This window comes from Schistocerca cancellata, chromosome 5, assembly GCF_023864275.1.
Source record: "Schistocerca cancellata isolate TAMUIC-IGC-003103 chromosome 5, iqSchCanc2.1, whole genome shotgun sequence".
Taxonomy (NCBI): domain Eukaryota; kingdom Metazoa; phylum Arthropoda; class Insecta; order Orthoptera; family Acrididae; genus Schistocerca; species Schistocerca cancellata.
In genome coordinates this window covers 361,464,637-361,482,078 of record NC_064630.1, presented here as the reverse complement: position 1 = coordinate 361,482,078, position 17,442 = coordinate 361,464,637, and the positions used below count along the sequence as shown (strand labels likewise).

General features: G+C 37.8%; 1 protein-coding gene across 1 annotated transcript in view; it reads right to left on the bottom strand.

The window, feature by feature from the left end:
- The window catches only part of LOC126188259 (replication factor C subunit 3), a 91,348-nt gene extending 83,885 nt beyond the window's left edge, over positions 1-7,463 (bottom strand). Inside the window, exon 1 of the mRNA XM_049929824.1 lies at positions 7,230-7,463. Within this exon, the coding sequence (XP_049785781.1) occupies positions 7,230-7,325 (96 nt within the window). The 5' untranslated portion in view covers positions 7,326-7,463. The remainder of the gene's footprint in view (positions 1-7,229) is intronic.
- Positions 7,464-17,442: the final 9,979 nt, after the last annotated feature.

Here is a 17,442-nt window from a genome sequence, read left to right as displayed (position 1 = left end):
CCAGTAGCAGTATGTTTTGTGAAAAAGACTGTTTGAAATGTCTTCTAACTGGGGCCACAGGAAAGTGAAGTGTGCTGACTATTCGCATAAAAAAAAAAAAAACTTACATGTTTTGGCAGTACAACAGCAATGATAGTATCTCAACAAGGTGAAGCCTCCCATAGTGCAGATGATGCAGATTTTGCATCAATGGAGGAAGAATTAAAGACCCTGAATCAGTCAACTACAGAGGTAGGTGCTAGTCCTGTTAAGAAACAGTGGTCAGTGAAGTTGGGTCATAAGCTCTATGCATCAAGAAAGCACAGATAAATGACTAAATCTATGAATGAATATGAGCCGTAGTAAAGTTAGCTTTGTAAAGCGCACCACAGCGCATAGTGTGAAGCAGTTGCCCTCCGTTTTCTGGCGGTGGCACCTTTGTCGCAATTGAAGGCTTCGGTGTCTCCCTCTATCAGGAAAGGGGAAAAGTGGGCTGTTCGTGTGGGTTTAAGAAGTGGCTGTATGGGCTCTTGTAGAGAGTTGGCAGTCGGGGCATCAAGAAGCAATTTCTCTCTGGTGCTAGAGGGACAGCACGCAGATCACAGTATCAGTGTAAGCAACGCGAGCAGCGGCTCCATGGTATGGGGCGTTAACTGCTCGTCGTGAAAGGAATCTTCCTGAGCGTGGGTCCGCAAGGGGCCTAATCTGCAGTTCGGCCGTATGCCGTCGACCAGCGAGGAGGTTCTGAAAATCGGCGCACATTCCTCCGTCCGTTGATACGGTTGGCAGCGGGCGGCTCAGCAGAGCATTTGGAGGTGCTTCATTGGTTCAGTCCTGGGAATCTTAACACACCAGAAGTTGAGTATTGATTGTTAACAGATTTATGAAGTTTAATTGAATTCAATTTACTTATTCTTGTTAATTATAGCAGCCGTATTTTTTGGGGGGTTTCCCACCATTCATTCTCGTCTGCCCACCTGCGGGAAGGTGGTAATATTAGAAAGGGTGGTCCATTTTTGAGGACGAAAGAGGGGGGGGGGGGGGGAGGTCAGAGTAAATCTGTGGTTCAGATTGCTGCTTTCCCCTCCCAGCTTACCTACAGGTTTATTAGACTGTTAACCTCTGCCATGTCTGTGAAAGTCTAAGACCATTGACTGTATCTTCAAAAATGCAAGGCCTGCCATAACTAATATTACTAGACTCACGTGTAAAAGGTACTCTAAGAAAGAATAAAAAAATCCTTTTGCCTCGTGGTAAGAACTAGTCAATTGCATAACGAATTCCTGCTCATCTGGAAGCTGTAACTTACATAAATTTGTGTTTATGTATATTTGGCTATAATCTAGCAAGGTTAATGTACGCCGTAGTGAATTCTTTTATATTGTTTCTAGTCAGCAAAAACTGTTGTGGTTTTCCAATTCAGTACCTTCTAAGGCTTTTACTCAACGTGCTTATGTGTTTTATACAGGTAGGCCTAGTTGGTTATTAGTGTGTTTTCTTGCCATGCAAAAGTTTGCCATTTCATTACAGGTAGAAATTGTTGCCTTGAAAGGAGAATGTTGTAAAAGTTCGCAAGTCCTACCTGGTGAGCGTGTGTGTTTGCCATAAGTTACCTGGCAGAAAATGGTAAAATTTGTTTTTTTATATATTTTGGAAATGTTCATGTTATTAACTGTGAATGTCCCCCCGCATGCATGACTCATGCATTTTGGTTTTTCTATTTTGAAAACTTTTGTAAACAGGATTGTCTTTATATGTTGCAGACAAGTTAGACTCTGTGCCATTTAATGAATGGAGTGAAATTCACCTGTAATTTAGCTGAGCTCGAAATATTATACAGCATCATGTTGTATACGTTAAATTGCTTGCCTGTACTTGCCTTTGACTGGCGTGAAAATTTTTATAATAATTTAATAGTCCTTTCCTATCGTAAATTGCGACTTATTTGTTAAATGATTGTTGGTCTTTTTTTTAATATCGTAAAGTCTTGCACCAAATTTGAATAAAGAGTGTTATTGAAAATTGTGTGTAATTTCACCAGATGTTCCTTGGCACCTACTTCCACTTTACATTTTGCGTATTGATTGAGATTAATAACCTTTGGTGAACCAGTAGTAAATTTACAGTTCAGAATACACTACAGCAAAACTGAACACACTCTTCAAAGTAGAAATTCCACCTTCAGGAGAAAATTAACCAAAGAACTCTTGCACCTCTTGCCAGGAATTTTCCACAAATATCAATTGAAAAGATGCAAGTTTTATTTATTTATTTATTTATGCATTTATTTTACCTGGCAAGATTAGGGCCTTCAGGCCCTCTCTTACACCTAACCAGGCATACTCAGATTCAACAAATTTCAGTTTCTACAGAACATTAAGGACATATAACATGTTATACAGTATTAATGTTACAGAAAAAAAAAAAAATAGAGATTATAAAAGTAGTACAATGATAATTATAACAATCAAAAAATAATTATAATAATCAAGAATAATAATTATAGTAATGACTATGTATAGGAAAGTAAACATATTTTTTTCTTTTATGAATGTCAGTCCTATTGTTAGTTGGGAATTTTCTCGTTATATTCTTGCAGCTTGTGAGTTATTCTCATCAAGCAGAGACATAAGACGATAGAATGGGGTGAAAGAGATATAGAAGAGGTAGATAGGTTAGAGGAAGAGAAACAGAATGGTAAAATTCGAAGCTATGATGGAGAGGAGAAAGAAAAAAATGAGAGGGGCACAACAATGGTGGCTATACCGTCCCTAATATGTAAGTCTTGAGTTCCCTCTTGAATGTTAAGTGGTTCTGGATAAGACGCAGATCACAGGGGAGCGCGTTCCATAGTCGTATGGCTGAGATGGAGAATGACACAGAGAAAGATTTTGTGTTATGTAAAGGTACAGCCAAGATGCTAGACGTATCCGATCTGGTATTGCGGTATTGGAAGATCAAAATTTTACACACTACAACCTAAGTGGGTAGTTCCACACCCACCTCGAGATGTCTTTCTATGTGTGTACTGCGCGAATTTTAAACTTTGTGTGGTAACTTTGGAGAACTTACTGGAGCACGTGACATATGACACCTTGGTTGGGAGTGTGAAGTCATTAGTAGTATGAGATGTAAAGTGAGAGACTTGTTTTTTTCAAGAATGTGGTGACTGCCCTGTAAAGGGAGGACTGTTTTTACAGACACTTGGCCTGGAAGATATAGCAGATGACTGCAGAAATTACACATGTGACATGGGAGGAAAATAAACTAATTAAGAAAACTGTTGCCTTTTAGAGTTTCATTGATGAGTTTGGTAAATGGTCAGTGAAAGCATCTGAAGAAATTGCAACAATAGCAGGGTCGACAGAAGCGTCCGATCCCACGCGTCGGTTTTGACCCGTGACGTAAGGGTGTTGTCGTGTGTGACGTCATGACGGCGCGGAGTTTGGTTTGATCTCCAGTTCTGTTTTATCTTATTTTGTTTACTTTTCTGATCTGTTCGTTCTATCTCGTGAGATTTTTTTTTTTTTAATTTAAAAACGCTTATTACTTATTTTAATTATCTGTTTCTCCAATTTCTGTTTCAGTTTATTATATTTGTCTTTCTGATCTGTTCGTTCTATCCCGTGAGATTTTTTTTTTTTTTTAAGACAAAAAACACTAATCAGCTACTGAAGCATCTTTATCTTCTATGGGTTGCAGGGGTTACGACCCCTGGGGAGGTGGGTGGGTATTCATGCATGGCTGTCTTCACTTACACGTTGTAGCTACGCAAGGCGTCTAAATTTGTTTATATTTAGTTTGCCCCCCCCCCCCACCCAAAACACCCCATTTCCCGCGCTTGTCCCATTAGTGTCATTAGGCTTCTTGTGGAAAGTGTGTGTGTTTGTTTTTGTTTCCGCCATATTTGTGACGTCATGGGTCAAAGCAGACGGGCGGGATCGGACGCTTCCGTATTTCCCAATAGCACATTGCTGAAGCGAAAGGGTGTGGACTCAGCACATGCTTTGCTAGAAATGTGCAAAATTCTTCAACTGCAAACAGGGGCAGAGACCATCATCATTATTTCTGATGGCGTTCCTACTCATTTTAAAAATCGTTACCAGCTGTTTGAATTGAGTAAGTCACTTCTGCCAATTGACTGGGTACACAGTGCTGGTGGTCATGGGGGGTGGCACTGATGATGTACGAGGCCTGCTGAAGCACCATGCTACAAAACAATATCTTTCCACACCAAATACAGCTGTGATTCAGAATGCTGAGGATTTTATGAGAGCCGTGAAATCTTACACATCCACAGCCCTCATTCTTTTGTCCAAAGAGGAAATCACATTAAGTCCATGAAAAAAAAAAGAATGGTCCACAAACTACTACTGAGAAAGGAATTTAGAGGACACATTTTTGGACTCAAAGTGATGGACAAATTCATATTGCATACACTATAAAGAGCAAAAAAGAAGAAATTTTATTTGTTCGGCCAACACCTCAGAAACAGCAGGATAATATTCAGATTCACAACCTGAGAAGGGGGATGTTTGTAGTGTGTGTGTATTACTGTGACTGGTGGATTGCAGAGATTATAAACACCAGTTACGAGTTAAACGAAACTGTAGTGAACTTCATGCTACCACATGGATCAGCTGCTGGATATAGGTTTCTAACAGAAGAACAGCAACAACGCCATCAGTGCTCACTTCCTGTTCACAATGTTTTGAAGATTGTATGTGCTCCAGTTTCTATTGGTTCAACAATAAGGCATCACTCTACATCAAAGGAAGATACTGAAGCAGTGGAACACATTTTTAGTTCACCGACTGGCTAATTTTAGTACAAAACAGAGTGCAAAGAATTTTTGTAAATTGAAACCCTCAAGTCTGCAGACCTTTCACATACATTTTGGAACCATTTAAATTACTTGAAAAATGAGTCTCTTACTCATCTTTCAAAACTAAAATTATGTTAAATAAGGCTAGGTTTTGTTTTTTTTGAGCCTGTCAACTGAAAATGTGGTAATAAAACAGGTTTTATGCATGGCAAAAATTTCAATTGTTAATAAAACATGTCCAACCTAAAAGTGGAAGCCCTCCCTTTCAGGGAATGTAGAACTATATGGTACTAAACAGAAAAAAAACTTCAAAATTTTATGGATTGGTATTTTGAAAAAAAAATTCTACAAATTATAAAAAAGTACAGAATGTTATAGTAAATGAACTTTGACAGGTAAGTCCATATGGAGGATTTCTTTGTAATCATAAAGCAATTACCTTTTAAAAAAAAAAAGAAAAAAATCTAGAACTTAACAGAGATTTTAAATTTTTTCCAAAATTCACATCTTCAAAATGGTATGTGTTTTGTCATCTTTGGAGGGCAGTATTTCGAAGCAGAAATTTTTTTCGGAGAAAACAAAAAAATACATGTTCTCCACTCAGTCCTTCATTTTAACATGTGCTAAATTCAGTACCATCTGAGACTATGAAGGTAAGATTTTTTCCTACCGTGTCTGAACTGATCTGGACTACGCCTTAAAATAGATGAGATATCACACCAATACTGCTGTAACTTGTCAGCAAGGGTGTTTACCTCCTAAGCCACAACTTCTGTTGTATTAACTTCACCAGTTATAGATTTTGCTCAGTGTACAAATGATGTGTAATCAGTAATGATAATCTGTCTATCTTTCAGACACTGCTACACTTGATACTTCACAGCATTCCACCAATACCATCAGCATCTATTTTTCCATTGAATGTACAAGGGAACTACAAATTTAATACAAGATTATGGTCTTCTTGTCTGGATGTTATATTAGCTAATGAATACCACTGTCTGAAATGTTGGCAAGTGCCATCAGAGAACATTCCCACCATTTTAAGAATAGGAAATTTACCTTTTAGGAAATGGGTATTTTCTGATTAAAAGAACCCAGCCTACAGCTAGCTTATCATGCTGCAGATAATCAGATGCAATAGCATATGAAACTGGATCAGTAGCTGTGTAACTCACTGCTGTATTAACGGTGATTTCCTTACTCCAGTGTGTGCTCTGCACCTCATCCTAATGAGCAAAATACTATTTAAAACAGTCTCAGCTTTTGTCATTTCAAAGAAGGTACCTTGCCTATTTTTGATAACACCGGGTATAAGAAACTTCAGTACTTTTGCTCTCCAAAACTTTGAAAACATCATCTAGAGAACCTTCCTATACCACTTTAACCGCTCTTCCTATTATTCATGCTTCTTTAAATTTTCACACATATGGAAATATGCCAAATATCATTTTAAAAATGTTTTAGAATTCTTGTTTAATGAGAGAAAAATCAAAGTGTTTCATACATAACAGCATTTCCAGCCACTGTGGTGTGTTGTAAAAATTTTTTAAACGAAATTCTATCTATCATAGACTAAATACAAGAGCATAATAATTTTTATTTCATTACATATAAAATACTACATTCTCAGCAAACTTTTCGGTTTAATTTATTTTGGTTGTTATAGCCTATTAAATCAATTCTTTAAACTATTTTCTTTTTTTAAAAAAAACGGAAATATGATTGAAAATTGTTTGGATGTGTCCAAATGATACATTGAAAACAATGAAATACACCTTGTAGCAAAATTTATGAATTTTTCTTCACTTTATTTGAATAAGTCTTCATCAGTCCTCTTTCAGCGAAAATATAAAATGTATATAAGTATAGTGTGAGTTTTCGTACAATTTCAGAAACTATACATTTTCACTTCTGACTTGATATATACGTACACAACATCTACTGAATTTCAAAATTTTCCATTTTGGTTTCACCTTTCATGGAATTATCCCAATGTATGGAATAGCAGTTGTGCTACACGTTACTGACAGAGCATAAGCACTGCTTCATAAAGCAGAAACATATATTTCAACACAATAACACTTTGTCAAACTTTATGCATAAGCATGGTGTTTGCCTACTCCGAAATATTTTTTTCTATTGGCCAACTGTGAACAGAGGTATGCAAAATTTGTCAAGGTACAGACAGATCAGTCGTACTGTACAGTTGAATGTCAAAAAGTTGGCAGTTACATTCTTGGCTTGTGTTAAACATTTTTTGAGGGTCTAAAATACAGTTTTCAATGTAGGCCTACACACGTAGGAGCCTCGTATGGAATTCAGATGTACGTTTCCTAACACTGAAACGCACAGTTAAAAGTTACTGCCGTTATGCTAAATAAAAAACACACTTGCTGAAAACTCGCAAACCTTGTGTACTTACAAGATTTTTCAGTTTCTTCATCAAATCTTTATGATATCGCAGATCAGCTATGTCCCGAGGACGATACTTATCAACGAGAAGACCGTAGTTCGTCATATCTAGTTTGTTTTGATATAACACAAACACAAGGAAAAGTTTAATCCAAATTTTCCTAATCTTTTTTTGTTTGCTTTTCACTTAGTAACCTGTCAAGTGTCAACATAACCAAAAGTTTCGCGCCATATTCATAAATTGCCAAAGATTATTGACGTGCGAAGCTCTTACTACAAGTGTAGTGATATCTGCCAGATACAATCGATGAAGAGCAGTGTTAAATATCATTCTCCATCGCCTTGGGGATAGGTTAGGTTACCTGGTCTCCGGCTTTAGCCGGACATGTCCGATATTTACAGGCAAGTCCGCCAAATACCAAATATACATTGTTCCGGCCTGTCTGGCTTTTGTTAGGCTGTTTGGCGATGAATTAAGGCCCCTTCAACGCTAATGACGTAAAAGCTGGGAATTAGTATAAGGAGCAATAAAGAGGTATAAGATACCATAAGGATATATGGATGTACCAATTAATGCTATTACTTTGTCTGTGTCATATTTTTCTTCATAGGCCGAACGAGCCTAGCACTTACAATGTCACAATCACAGTACGCGTAGAGCGACCGAAACAAAGTAGAAATACCGATCAACCGAGGTCAACACGCTTCGCCCTGCTACGCTGACGCGCTCCTCCTACTCGGTGACATTACTATTGAAATAACCAAAATTATCGAAAATATTGCTTGATGAATAGCTTCTAGATTGTTTTAACACAAGATTATCTCAAGAAGAAAACTAAGCAATCCAGAGGACTGAGCACTTACTTGGTATCATAACTCCCAAATTATGAGGCTGTTTACTGATATTTTCAGTTTAAGTTCGTTTAAGGTTGATCTCACAAAAAGCTGACGGTAATTGATTATTATTAAACGACAGAAATTATCTGACATATTCTATTTCTATTTTAAATATTTAGGGCAACTTTTAGGGTAAAATGTCTCGCTAAAGATAAGTCGGAGTTCGGTTTTTGTATTTTTAAACCTGACAACTCTACTTGCACACGACCTCAACGAGGCACAGCATCGTTTTAGAAAATGTAGGTCGACTAGCACAGCCGTAGTTGCTGATATTATATAGGCGTTTGAAGAGCAAAGAGATGTCTGTGGTGTTTCCATTGACTTTTCGAAGGCATGTGACTGTGTATGTCACGACAGACTATCGCACATATTAAACTGATATGTTATCAGATACATGGCATCTGACATGATAAAATCATACATGGAAAACAGAGATCAGTGTATAGAAATAGTCTTATAACATTTAGTATACCTCATGAATCAATTCTCGGACCTCTTATTTTCATCCTGTATGTAAACAATATGATAATAGCAGTAGGTGACTACATAGTAACGTTTGTGGATGACAGTGCACTCAGTGCAAAAGATGACTCAGTAGACGAACTGCAATCAATTGCCTCTATAAATTGGGGGAAGGTTAATAATTATCCCAGAGAAAACAATACAGCTAAATCTCTCCTGTCAACAGTTAACAGAAATACAGCCCAGCTAAGCTTATGACATGCAACAGACTGCCGCTCAATGCAGTAAACCTAACATCCTCATAGTTCAGAACAGAACTCCCCAGGCTATGTCGTCGAAATATACTTGAAACTTCGAAACCATGAATGAACTGCGTCAGAAATTTAAACTGATCCCAGCTCCTCCAACAAATGAGAAGGTTGCAGATAAAAAGTAACTGTGATCAAATACCTAACTTGGGTTGTCAGCATCAAAGAATTGATTTTGCTGCAGTTGCTGTACAAACCAATAATAAATCGACTTCCTGGAGGTACAACAGTGTGTGTCGTTTAGAATCGATTACATGTTAACTGATCAGCACAGATGACACATCGATACTTCATGCAAAATTGGGTACACTACAGTGATTCTGCATGAGCCTTATACAGGGTGTTACAAAAAGGTACGGCCAAACTTTCAGGAAACATTCCTCACACACAAAGAAAGAAAATATGTTATGTGGACACGTGTCTGGAAACGCTTACTTTCCATATTAGAGCTCATTTTATTACTTCTCTTCAAATCACATTAATCATGGAATGGAAACACACAGCAACAGAATGTACCAGCGTGACTTCAAACACTTTGTTACAGGAAATGTTCAAAATGTCCTCCGTTAGCGAGGATACATGCATCCACCCTCCATCGCATGGAATCCCTGATGCGCTGATGCAGCCCTGGAGAATGGCGTATTGTATCACGGCCGTCCACAATATGAACATGAAGAGTCTCTACATTTGGTACCGGGGTTGCGTAGACAAGAGCTTTCTAATGCCCCCATAAATGAAAGTCAAGAGGGTTGAGGTCAGGAGAACGTGGAGGCCATGGAATTGGTCCGCCTCTACCAATCCATCAGTCACCGAATCTGTTGTTGAGAAGCGTACGAACACTTCGACTGAAATGTGTAGGAGCTCCATCGTGCATGAACCACATGTAAAGGCACATGTTCTAGCAGGACAGGTAGAGTATCCCATATGAAATCATGATAACGTGCTCCATTGAGCGTAGGTGGACGAAACTAAAATGAGCTCTAACATGGAAATTAAGCGTTTCCGGACACATGTCCACATAACATCGTTTCTTTATTTGCGTGTGAGGAATGTTTCCTGAAAGTTTGGCTGTACCTTTTTGTAACACCCTGTATAGGTTTTACTGCAATGACATAATTGCTAAAAGAGAAAATGTAAAGAACTGCAACGATTTTTGACAGGTAACACTGAAGCAATTGTGAAATAAAATTACATTACGTAATATATGAAATTCCTTATAAATCAGTCTCATTCAGAATGAAAATAGCCATATATATAATTATAACGAGACGTATTACATTTTAGTGGGTTATTCGTAAAATACACTACTTTCATTCTTCCTAGCATGTTTCATAGCTTTTAAAAAAGTGTACTTCATTGCAGTGAAACAATCTTTTCAAAGTCGAGTCTGGCAGATAGGATACGTTTTGCAGTTTTATAGTTACACTCGCATTTTAATTGAACTCTGTTCTTTGTTTTTTTAATTATATATCATCAATACTGATCATTACTGAATTCTTTCTGATGTATACCTTCAAATTACTTCTGTTTTAGAAGAAATGGTAACAAGTGATGGCAGCAAAAATATAAAAATTTTAAGGGAATAGTATGGTTTTAAACGTTCCTACCAATTACAGTGCATACACAAGGAATAAGGAAAACATTGTACAGTTCCCAAATTACAGCATTACTAATATTGTTCACATTTGGCTACGTTTAGGATTGTTGTTGACATGCTATTAGATTTTCAGTTAATTATTGTGAATGGGAAGCTGTTGGCAACAATTATTTTAAAGAAGTGGTAAGGTCCTAAGTGATACATTTCACACAGCCCCACCAAGTCAAGGTTTGAACAGCTAAAAGTTGGACGATACATTTGAAGCTTATTCAAGTAACAGCAGGCAGGTACAATTTTACTTTTCTTTATATAATTTACAAGTGATGAACACAATACGTATTTTACATAATCAGAACATCACTGGCACAAACATTTCAGTGAAATTTTACTGTTTGAACAAAAAAATGGTTTGTATTCTTGTAAACTTGACACTAAATTGCCAAACACATGGGTATATGTATCATTAAGCATTACATGAGTTGTATTATTCTTTAAGACAAAGTACATACTTAAATATGATAACTAGTGTTGTTTTGTGTATTTAAGTTCACAGGTAACAATGCAATATGCTTGTAAGTAACAAGCAATAATCTTTACAAATATCTTATACACAATTCTAAACACATACCACTGTATCAAAGTCATTTCAATGTGGTAATGAGTACAAATGTTGGAGAACAAATTACTTATACAAATGTAGTTTACATATTATAGGAGAAGTAATTATTATTTAGATATAGATGTCACAGGCAGTTCAGTTTCTGCTGCTAAAGAATATGTTTTTTCTTCAATCTTTGATGACTGAGGAGAGAGAAGTCAAGATTCAAGTTCGACTTTAGTCACTGATCATTAGTAACATATTTCAGTACTCAAGAGTTTTACACAGTTTTTTAAGTTTTTTATTTGCTCAAGAGGCAGGTATAGTGATCCTACTTGACAATCCCAACTAAAACTTAACTTCAAAAAAGTTTACCCTTATATTACAATAATCAAGTCCCTTGCTAATAAAGTGTCTAAACCATTTGTTTAGACATTTATGAAGTACATTTCTCATTTAAAAAATATGACCCATAAGCAAAACAAACAAACACAAACAAACATGTGTGTGTGTGTATGTGTGTGTGTGTGTGTGTGTGTGTGTGTGTGTGTGTGTGCAATTTCAATTCCAGTTATTAAACTATGTTCATACTTTAACAGGTAAGTTTTCTCGTTAAATCCTAATATTTCCTCCTTCAAAATGCTGCTGTTGCATAGTCAAATTCATTATTTTAAATTGGAGAAAATTTTTCCTACCATAGGCAAAACTCAAACCTCTAGTTACCTATGTCATTATGATCATTAGTTTTGATCAGAAATAGCTCAAGTCAAATGAGACTTTACTTCTTTCAGTAGGAACCTTCCATCATAGTCACTATCTCAATCAGCACCGACAGAAAACACTTAAAGCCTTTTCCTTTTCCACTTAATATTTCTATACTCTCTTGGTGCAGTGAGAAATGCATAACTGCAATAACATGCTTTAGGCAAGTTTGTATTATGCAAGAAAAATCATCAAAATTAGACTTCAGAGTTTATCTGCAGCTCAGGCATGAACTATTAACATTAAGGGAATCCAACTTCCACAAGTAAATGTAAAGTTTTTAAGGCATGTGTGCAAATTATGTTGCAGTACCTCTATTTAAAATTTTCATTCATCACTCACAATTGTGTATCTTCCCAGATATCGTAACAATTTTTTCAGTGCTACATGGAAAGTTATTTCTTATTAAATTCTATATGTCTATATAGCAAATCATGAATATGTGTGTTGATACGTGTAATAGTTCTTCATTCTCTCACAACAGTAAAAACATCTCAAGTTATAATAATAGTAATAATAATAATAATAATAATAATAATAATAATAATAATCATAGTGTTATCAAACATATGTATGCAAGGTTCCACGTATCACATCACATAAATATTATTAGAAAATTACTTCTTTTGTAAAGCAATTATTTCTTTAGAGTTACAAAGTCCATAGTAACTGTAAGTAAAATCTCCTCACTTCAATATATCGTTGCTCTTAACTTCAGTATTAGTAAATCTTTGTAGCTGATCATAGTAAGAAAATAAGTACATCATCACATTTTATGTTTCATCTATTGTCCTCAGGGAAGTGTAATGGGACCACTGTTGTTCTCTATAAACATAAATGATTTGGCAGACAGGGTGGGCAGCAATCTGCAATTGTTTGCTGATGATGTCATGGTGTATGGTAAGATGACAAAGTTTAGTGACTTTAGGGCGATAGAAGATAATTTAAAAAAATTGGGCATTAAGTTGCAGTGTGATAAGAGGTGGAATGAGCATGTGAGAACTGTGTTAGAGAAGGTAAGTGGTTGGCTTTGGTTTATTGAGAGAATTCTACAAAAGAGTGGTTCACCCATAAAAGAGACCACATGAAGGACGCTAGTTCGACCTATTCTTGAGTGCTGCTCGAGTGTTTGAGACCTGTACCAGGTCGGATTGAAGGAAGACATCGAAGTAATTCAGAGCCGCCCAGCTAGATTTGTTGGCAGTAGGTTCAAACCAACATGTAGGTGTTACAGAGATGCTTCACGAACTCAAATGGATGACCCTGTAGGGAAGGCAACATTCCTTTTCAAGAAACACTACTGAGAAAATCTAGAGAACCGACATTTGAAGCTGACTGCCGAAAGATTCTACTGCAACCAACATAGTTTGCACATAAGGACCATGAAGATAAGCTATGAGAAATTAGGGCTCACACGGAGGCATACAAGCAGTCATTTTTCCCTCACTATGTTTGCGAGTGGAACAGGAAACAAAATGACTAGTAGTGGTGCAGGGTACCATCCGGCATGCACCGTGTGGTAGCCTGCAGAATATCTATGTAACTGTAGATGTAGATGACATGGACCGTCGAGCATTGCGGATACTGGTTGTTAAGTAGCCCATGAAATCACCAGAAGTCACTCATGATTTTCAAAATGTTACCAGCAGTCCAGCTAGCAGAATGACTGTGCATAGGGAGTTAGGAGGAAGGAGTACAATGGTCGCGCACCTCCCCATAAACTCCCACATTTCTGTAGTCAAAACTAAGGGACATTTGAGGGGTTGTAAAGAGCAGTGTCACTTGACAATGGATGACTGAAAAGGAGTGACTTGAAGTCATGAATCACACTATACTCTGTGGTAGCCTGATGGAGGGGATTGGGTTAGGCGAATGCTTGGAGAACGTTACCTGGCATCATTATATGTTGCACTAGCAGTGAAATATGGATTAGGTGATATTCATAGTTAAGATGTGATCCCTTATTGCGCTTAATAAAACACTAAATGTGGAAGAATATGAACACACTTTACAGTACTGTCTACATCGTGTAGTAGAGGAACACTTCGGAGACGATGACTATTTGTATCAGGATCATAAGGCAGCATTTGTGATGCAGTAGGTCGTAGAAAATAAGATTCCTAAAATGGACTGGTCTGCACAGAGTCCTGACCTGATCCCAATGCAACAATCGTAGGAAGAGTTAGAACGATGACCTCGCACCATTTCCCAGCATCATCCTACTTCTGATGTTACATTTTAAATATTGGTAAAACATGTATAAACATCACTTTTAATTTCAGAAAGGTTGTCATTAAAAATTTTAGTTGATTCATCTACTTTCTTATTCATAACTGTATTTCATTTTTTACTATTAAATGCAGTATTTTGAAATTTTTATCATTATTTGCAATTTATGAATTAGGGTTGTTTCTTACTTTTGTGTCCTAACCTCCAATCCCTCAATCCCATTACTGACTTTGTGATGATCATTTCCAAAACTTATTTTAAACTAACAATATTATTCTCAAGCTTTTTTGTTTTTTTTTCTACAGTTCACCTTACTTTGATTTTAATTTTAGTTAAGTCTTTTTTTTTACTACCTTCAAAGCTTCTCTTGCGTCTTAGCATACTCTTCTAGGTTACCAAACCTGTCATTAACATGTTTACTCTGTTTTTCTAAGATTTCTTTTATTAAATTCGCTAATCTATCCAGCAAACTATTGCTACTACTACAGTTCATGCCTTCTCTCTTCTCAACGCCAAGTACACCACTCACTTCATGGTCTACTGACTCTTCCTCAGACACTACACTACTGAATTTCATGAGTGTGCTCTTCTACATCCTTCTGCCATCTTTAATTCACGTTTTCAACATTTACATCATTTATGTGTCCCAAAGTATTTAATTACTCAGAAATATCACCACTCAAAACATAATTTAAAAAATAAATTGCATCATAACCAAAAAGTTTTTCACACACCAAACACTCACTGTCACTCTGAAGAAAAGAAGAAACAATTGTTGAATTACCTTATTGCAGGTGATGATGTTACTGATGGCTCAGTTGCATGATGTTGTAGTTTGTTGTATTCACAACTAAATTTTGGGTCGTATTTTTCTCCAGACAGTTTTTTGTTTTTTGTTGTTGTCTTCTTTGTCCAAATTTTTTTCACGTCTTGCGTGTTCTAAATACACTATGTGATCACAAGTATTCAGACACCTGGCAGAAAATGACTTACAAGTTCGTGGCGCCCTCTAACGGTAACGCTGGAATTCTATATGATGTTGGCCCACCCTTAGCCTTGATGATAGCTTCCACTCTCGCAGGCATACGTTCAGTCAGGTGCTGGAAGGGTTCTTGGAGAATGACAGCCTATTCTTCGCAGAGTGCTGCACTGAGGAGAGGTATCGATGTCCGTCGGTGTCGGGTAACCACTCCGCCACAGGCCATGCATTATGAACAGGTGCTCGATCGTGTTGAAAGATGCAACCACCATCCCCAAATTGTTCTTCGACAGTGGAAAGAAAGAAGGTGCTTAAAACATCAATGTAGGCCTGTGCTGTGACAGTGCCACGCGAAACAACAAAGGGTGCAAGCTCCCTCCATGAAAAACATGACCACATCATAACACCACCGCCTCCGAATTTTACTGTTCACACTACGTACGCTGGCAGATGACGTTCACTGGGCATTCGCCATACCCACACCCTGCCATCGGGTCGCCACATTGTGTACCGTGATTCGTCACTTCACGAACGTTTTACCACTGTTCAATCGTTCAATATTTACGCTCCTTACACCAATCGATGCGTCGTTTGGCATTTACTGGCGTGATGTGTGGCTTATGAGCAGCCGCTTGACCATGAAATCCAAGTTTTCTCACCTCCCCCCTAACTGTCGTAGTACTTGCAGTGGATCCTGATGCAGTTCGGAATTCCTGTGTGATGGTCTTGATAGATGTCTGCCTATTACACATTACGACCCTCCTCAATTGTCGTTGGCCTCTGTCAGTCAACAGACGAGGTCGGCCTTTACACTTTTGTGCTGTACATGTCCCTTTACGTTTCCACTTCGGAAACAGTGGATTTAGGGGTGTTTAGGAGTGTAGAAATCTCGCTTACAAGTACACAGTGACACCCAATCACCTGACCATGTTAGATGTCCTGAGTTCCGCAGAGCGCCCCATTCTGCTCTCTGACGATCTCTAATGACTGCTAAGGTCGCTGATATGGAGTACCTGGCAGTAGGTAGCAGCACAATGCACTTAATACGAAAAACGTATGTTTTTGGGGTTGTCCGGATACTTTTGATCACATCATGTATGTAATTGAAAAATACTTGAAACTTCAAAACTATGTTAGCACCCTGGTCACAGATTTACATTGATCCCAGCTGCTTCACCAGATGAGGAGTTTCCAAATAAAAAGGGATCTGTTCTTTGACTGGGATTAAATACTTAACTTGTGTTGTCAGCTTCAAAGAGCTGATCTTGCTCTAGTTGCTACAGAAAACAAGAATAAATCGACTTTCTGGAGGTACAAATACTGACCAAGTGGGTTGTAATGCTCACATTAATTCGTGCCACACTTTGTTTTGAGGTTCAGTTTTGTTTATTTCGGACCGTAACTGTACAAAGTTGGCACAGTGTGTGCCATTTAGCATACATGTTAACTGATTTGCACAGGTGCCATATCGTTACTTCAGGCAAAACTGGGCGTACAACAGTGATTTCACACGAGACTTATACAGGTTTTACTACAATAATATAACTGTTGCCAGATACGTAATTATAATAAGACATATTACTTTTTAGTGGATGATTCGTAAAATACAAAATATGTATTCTTCCAAGCATGTTTTCTAGCTTTCATAAAAATGTACTTCATTTTACTAAAATCAGTAATGGTGGTAGCAGAAATATATAAATTTTAAGGGAAGGGAATTGTTTTATGGTGCAGGTTAATTTCATGATAACAGATTTCAATATATAGTATTACTAATATTACCTGTAACTAGCTGGATGTGTCTTGGGAAACCTAAAGGGAAAAGATGTGCGAGCTATAAACCACTGGATAGTGACCAGCCTTGCTTGGCAAACTATGGCAGTCACCAGCTAACTGCCCAAAGCAATGCAAAAGGTCGACTCATCCAATTTGTCGTGTGGCAGTCCTTGGCACCTTGTGGAAAGAGCTGGTCCAAAATGGGCAGTTTACAAATTGAAGCACTGGTTCATAAACAGTAGCACTGGGTCAGGCCAAAAGGAGGAGTTTTCATGCAGACGCTGCATCAACCGTCCCTCACTCATGCACACCAAAGAAGGCTTGCCTTGCATGTAGATGGGAATTCTGGGCAGAAGCAGCTAAGCAGTTTGCGGTTGTGGGGAGAAAGACATTCCTGACAGTAGGAATCTACAGGTACTTACACTATGGCCTGTGTGCTTTGGAGAGTGTCTAAGTCAGACTGTGAGGGGGAGACGTCTGCTGGGGCAGGCTGTGTGACTCACAAAATTTTATAATTGAGGAAGGCACCACACAGCCTCCCCCCCCCCCCCCACACACACCACCTGTGAGAGGAGAAAGTCGGGGTAGCAATGCCAAATGTAGCCCCAGAGCATC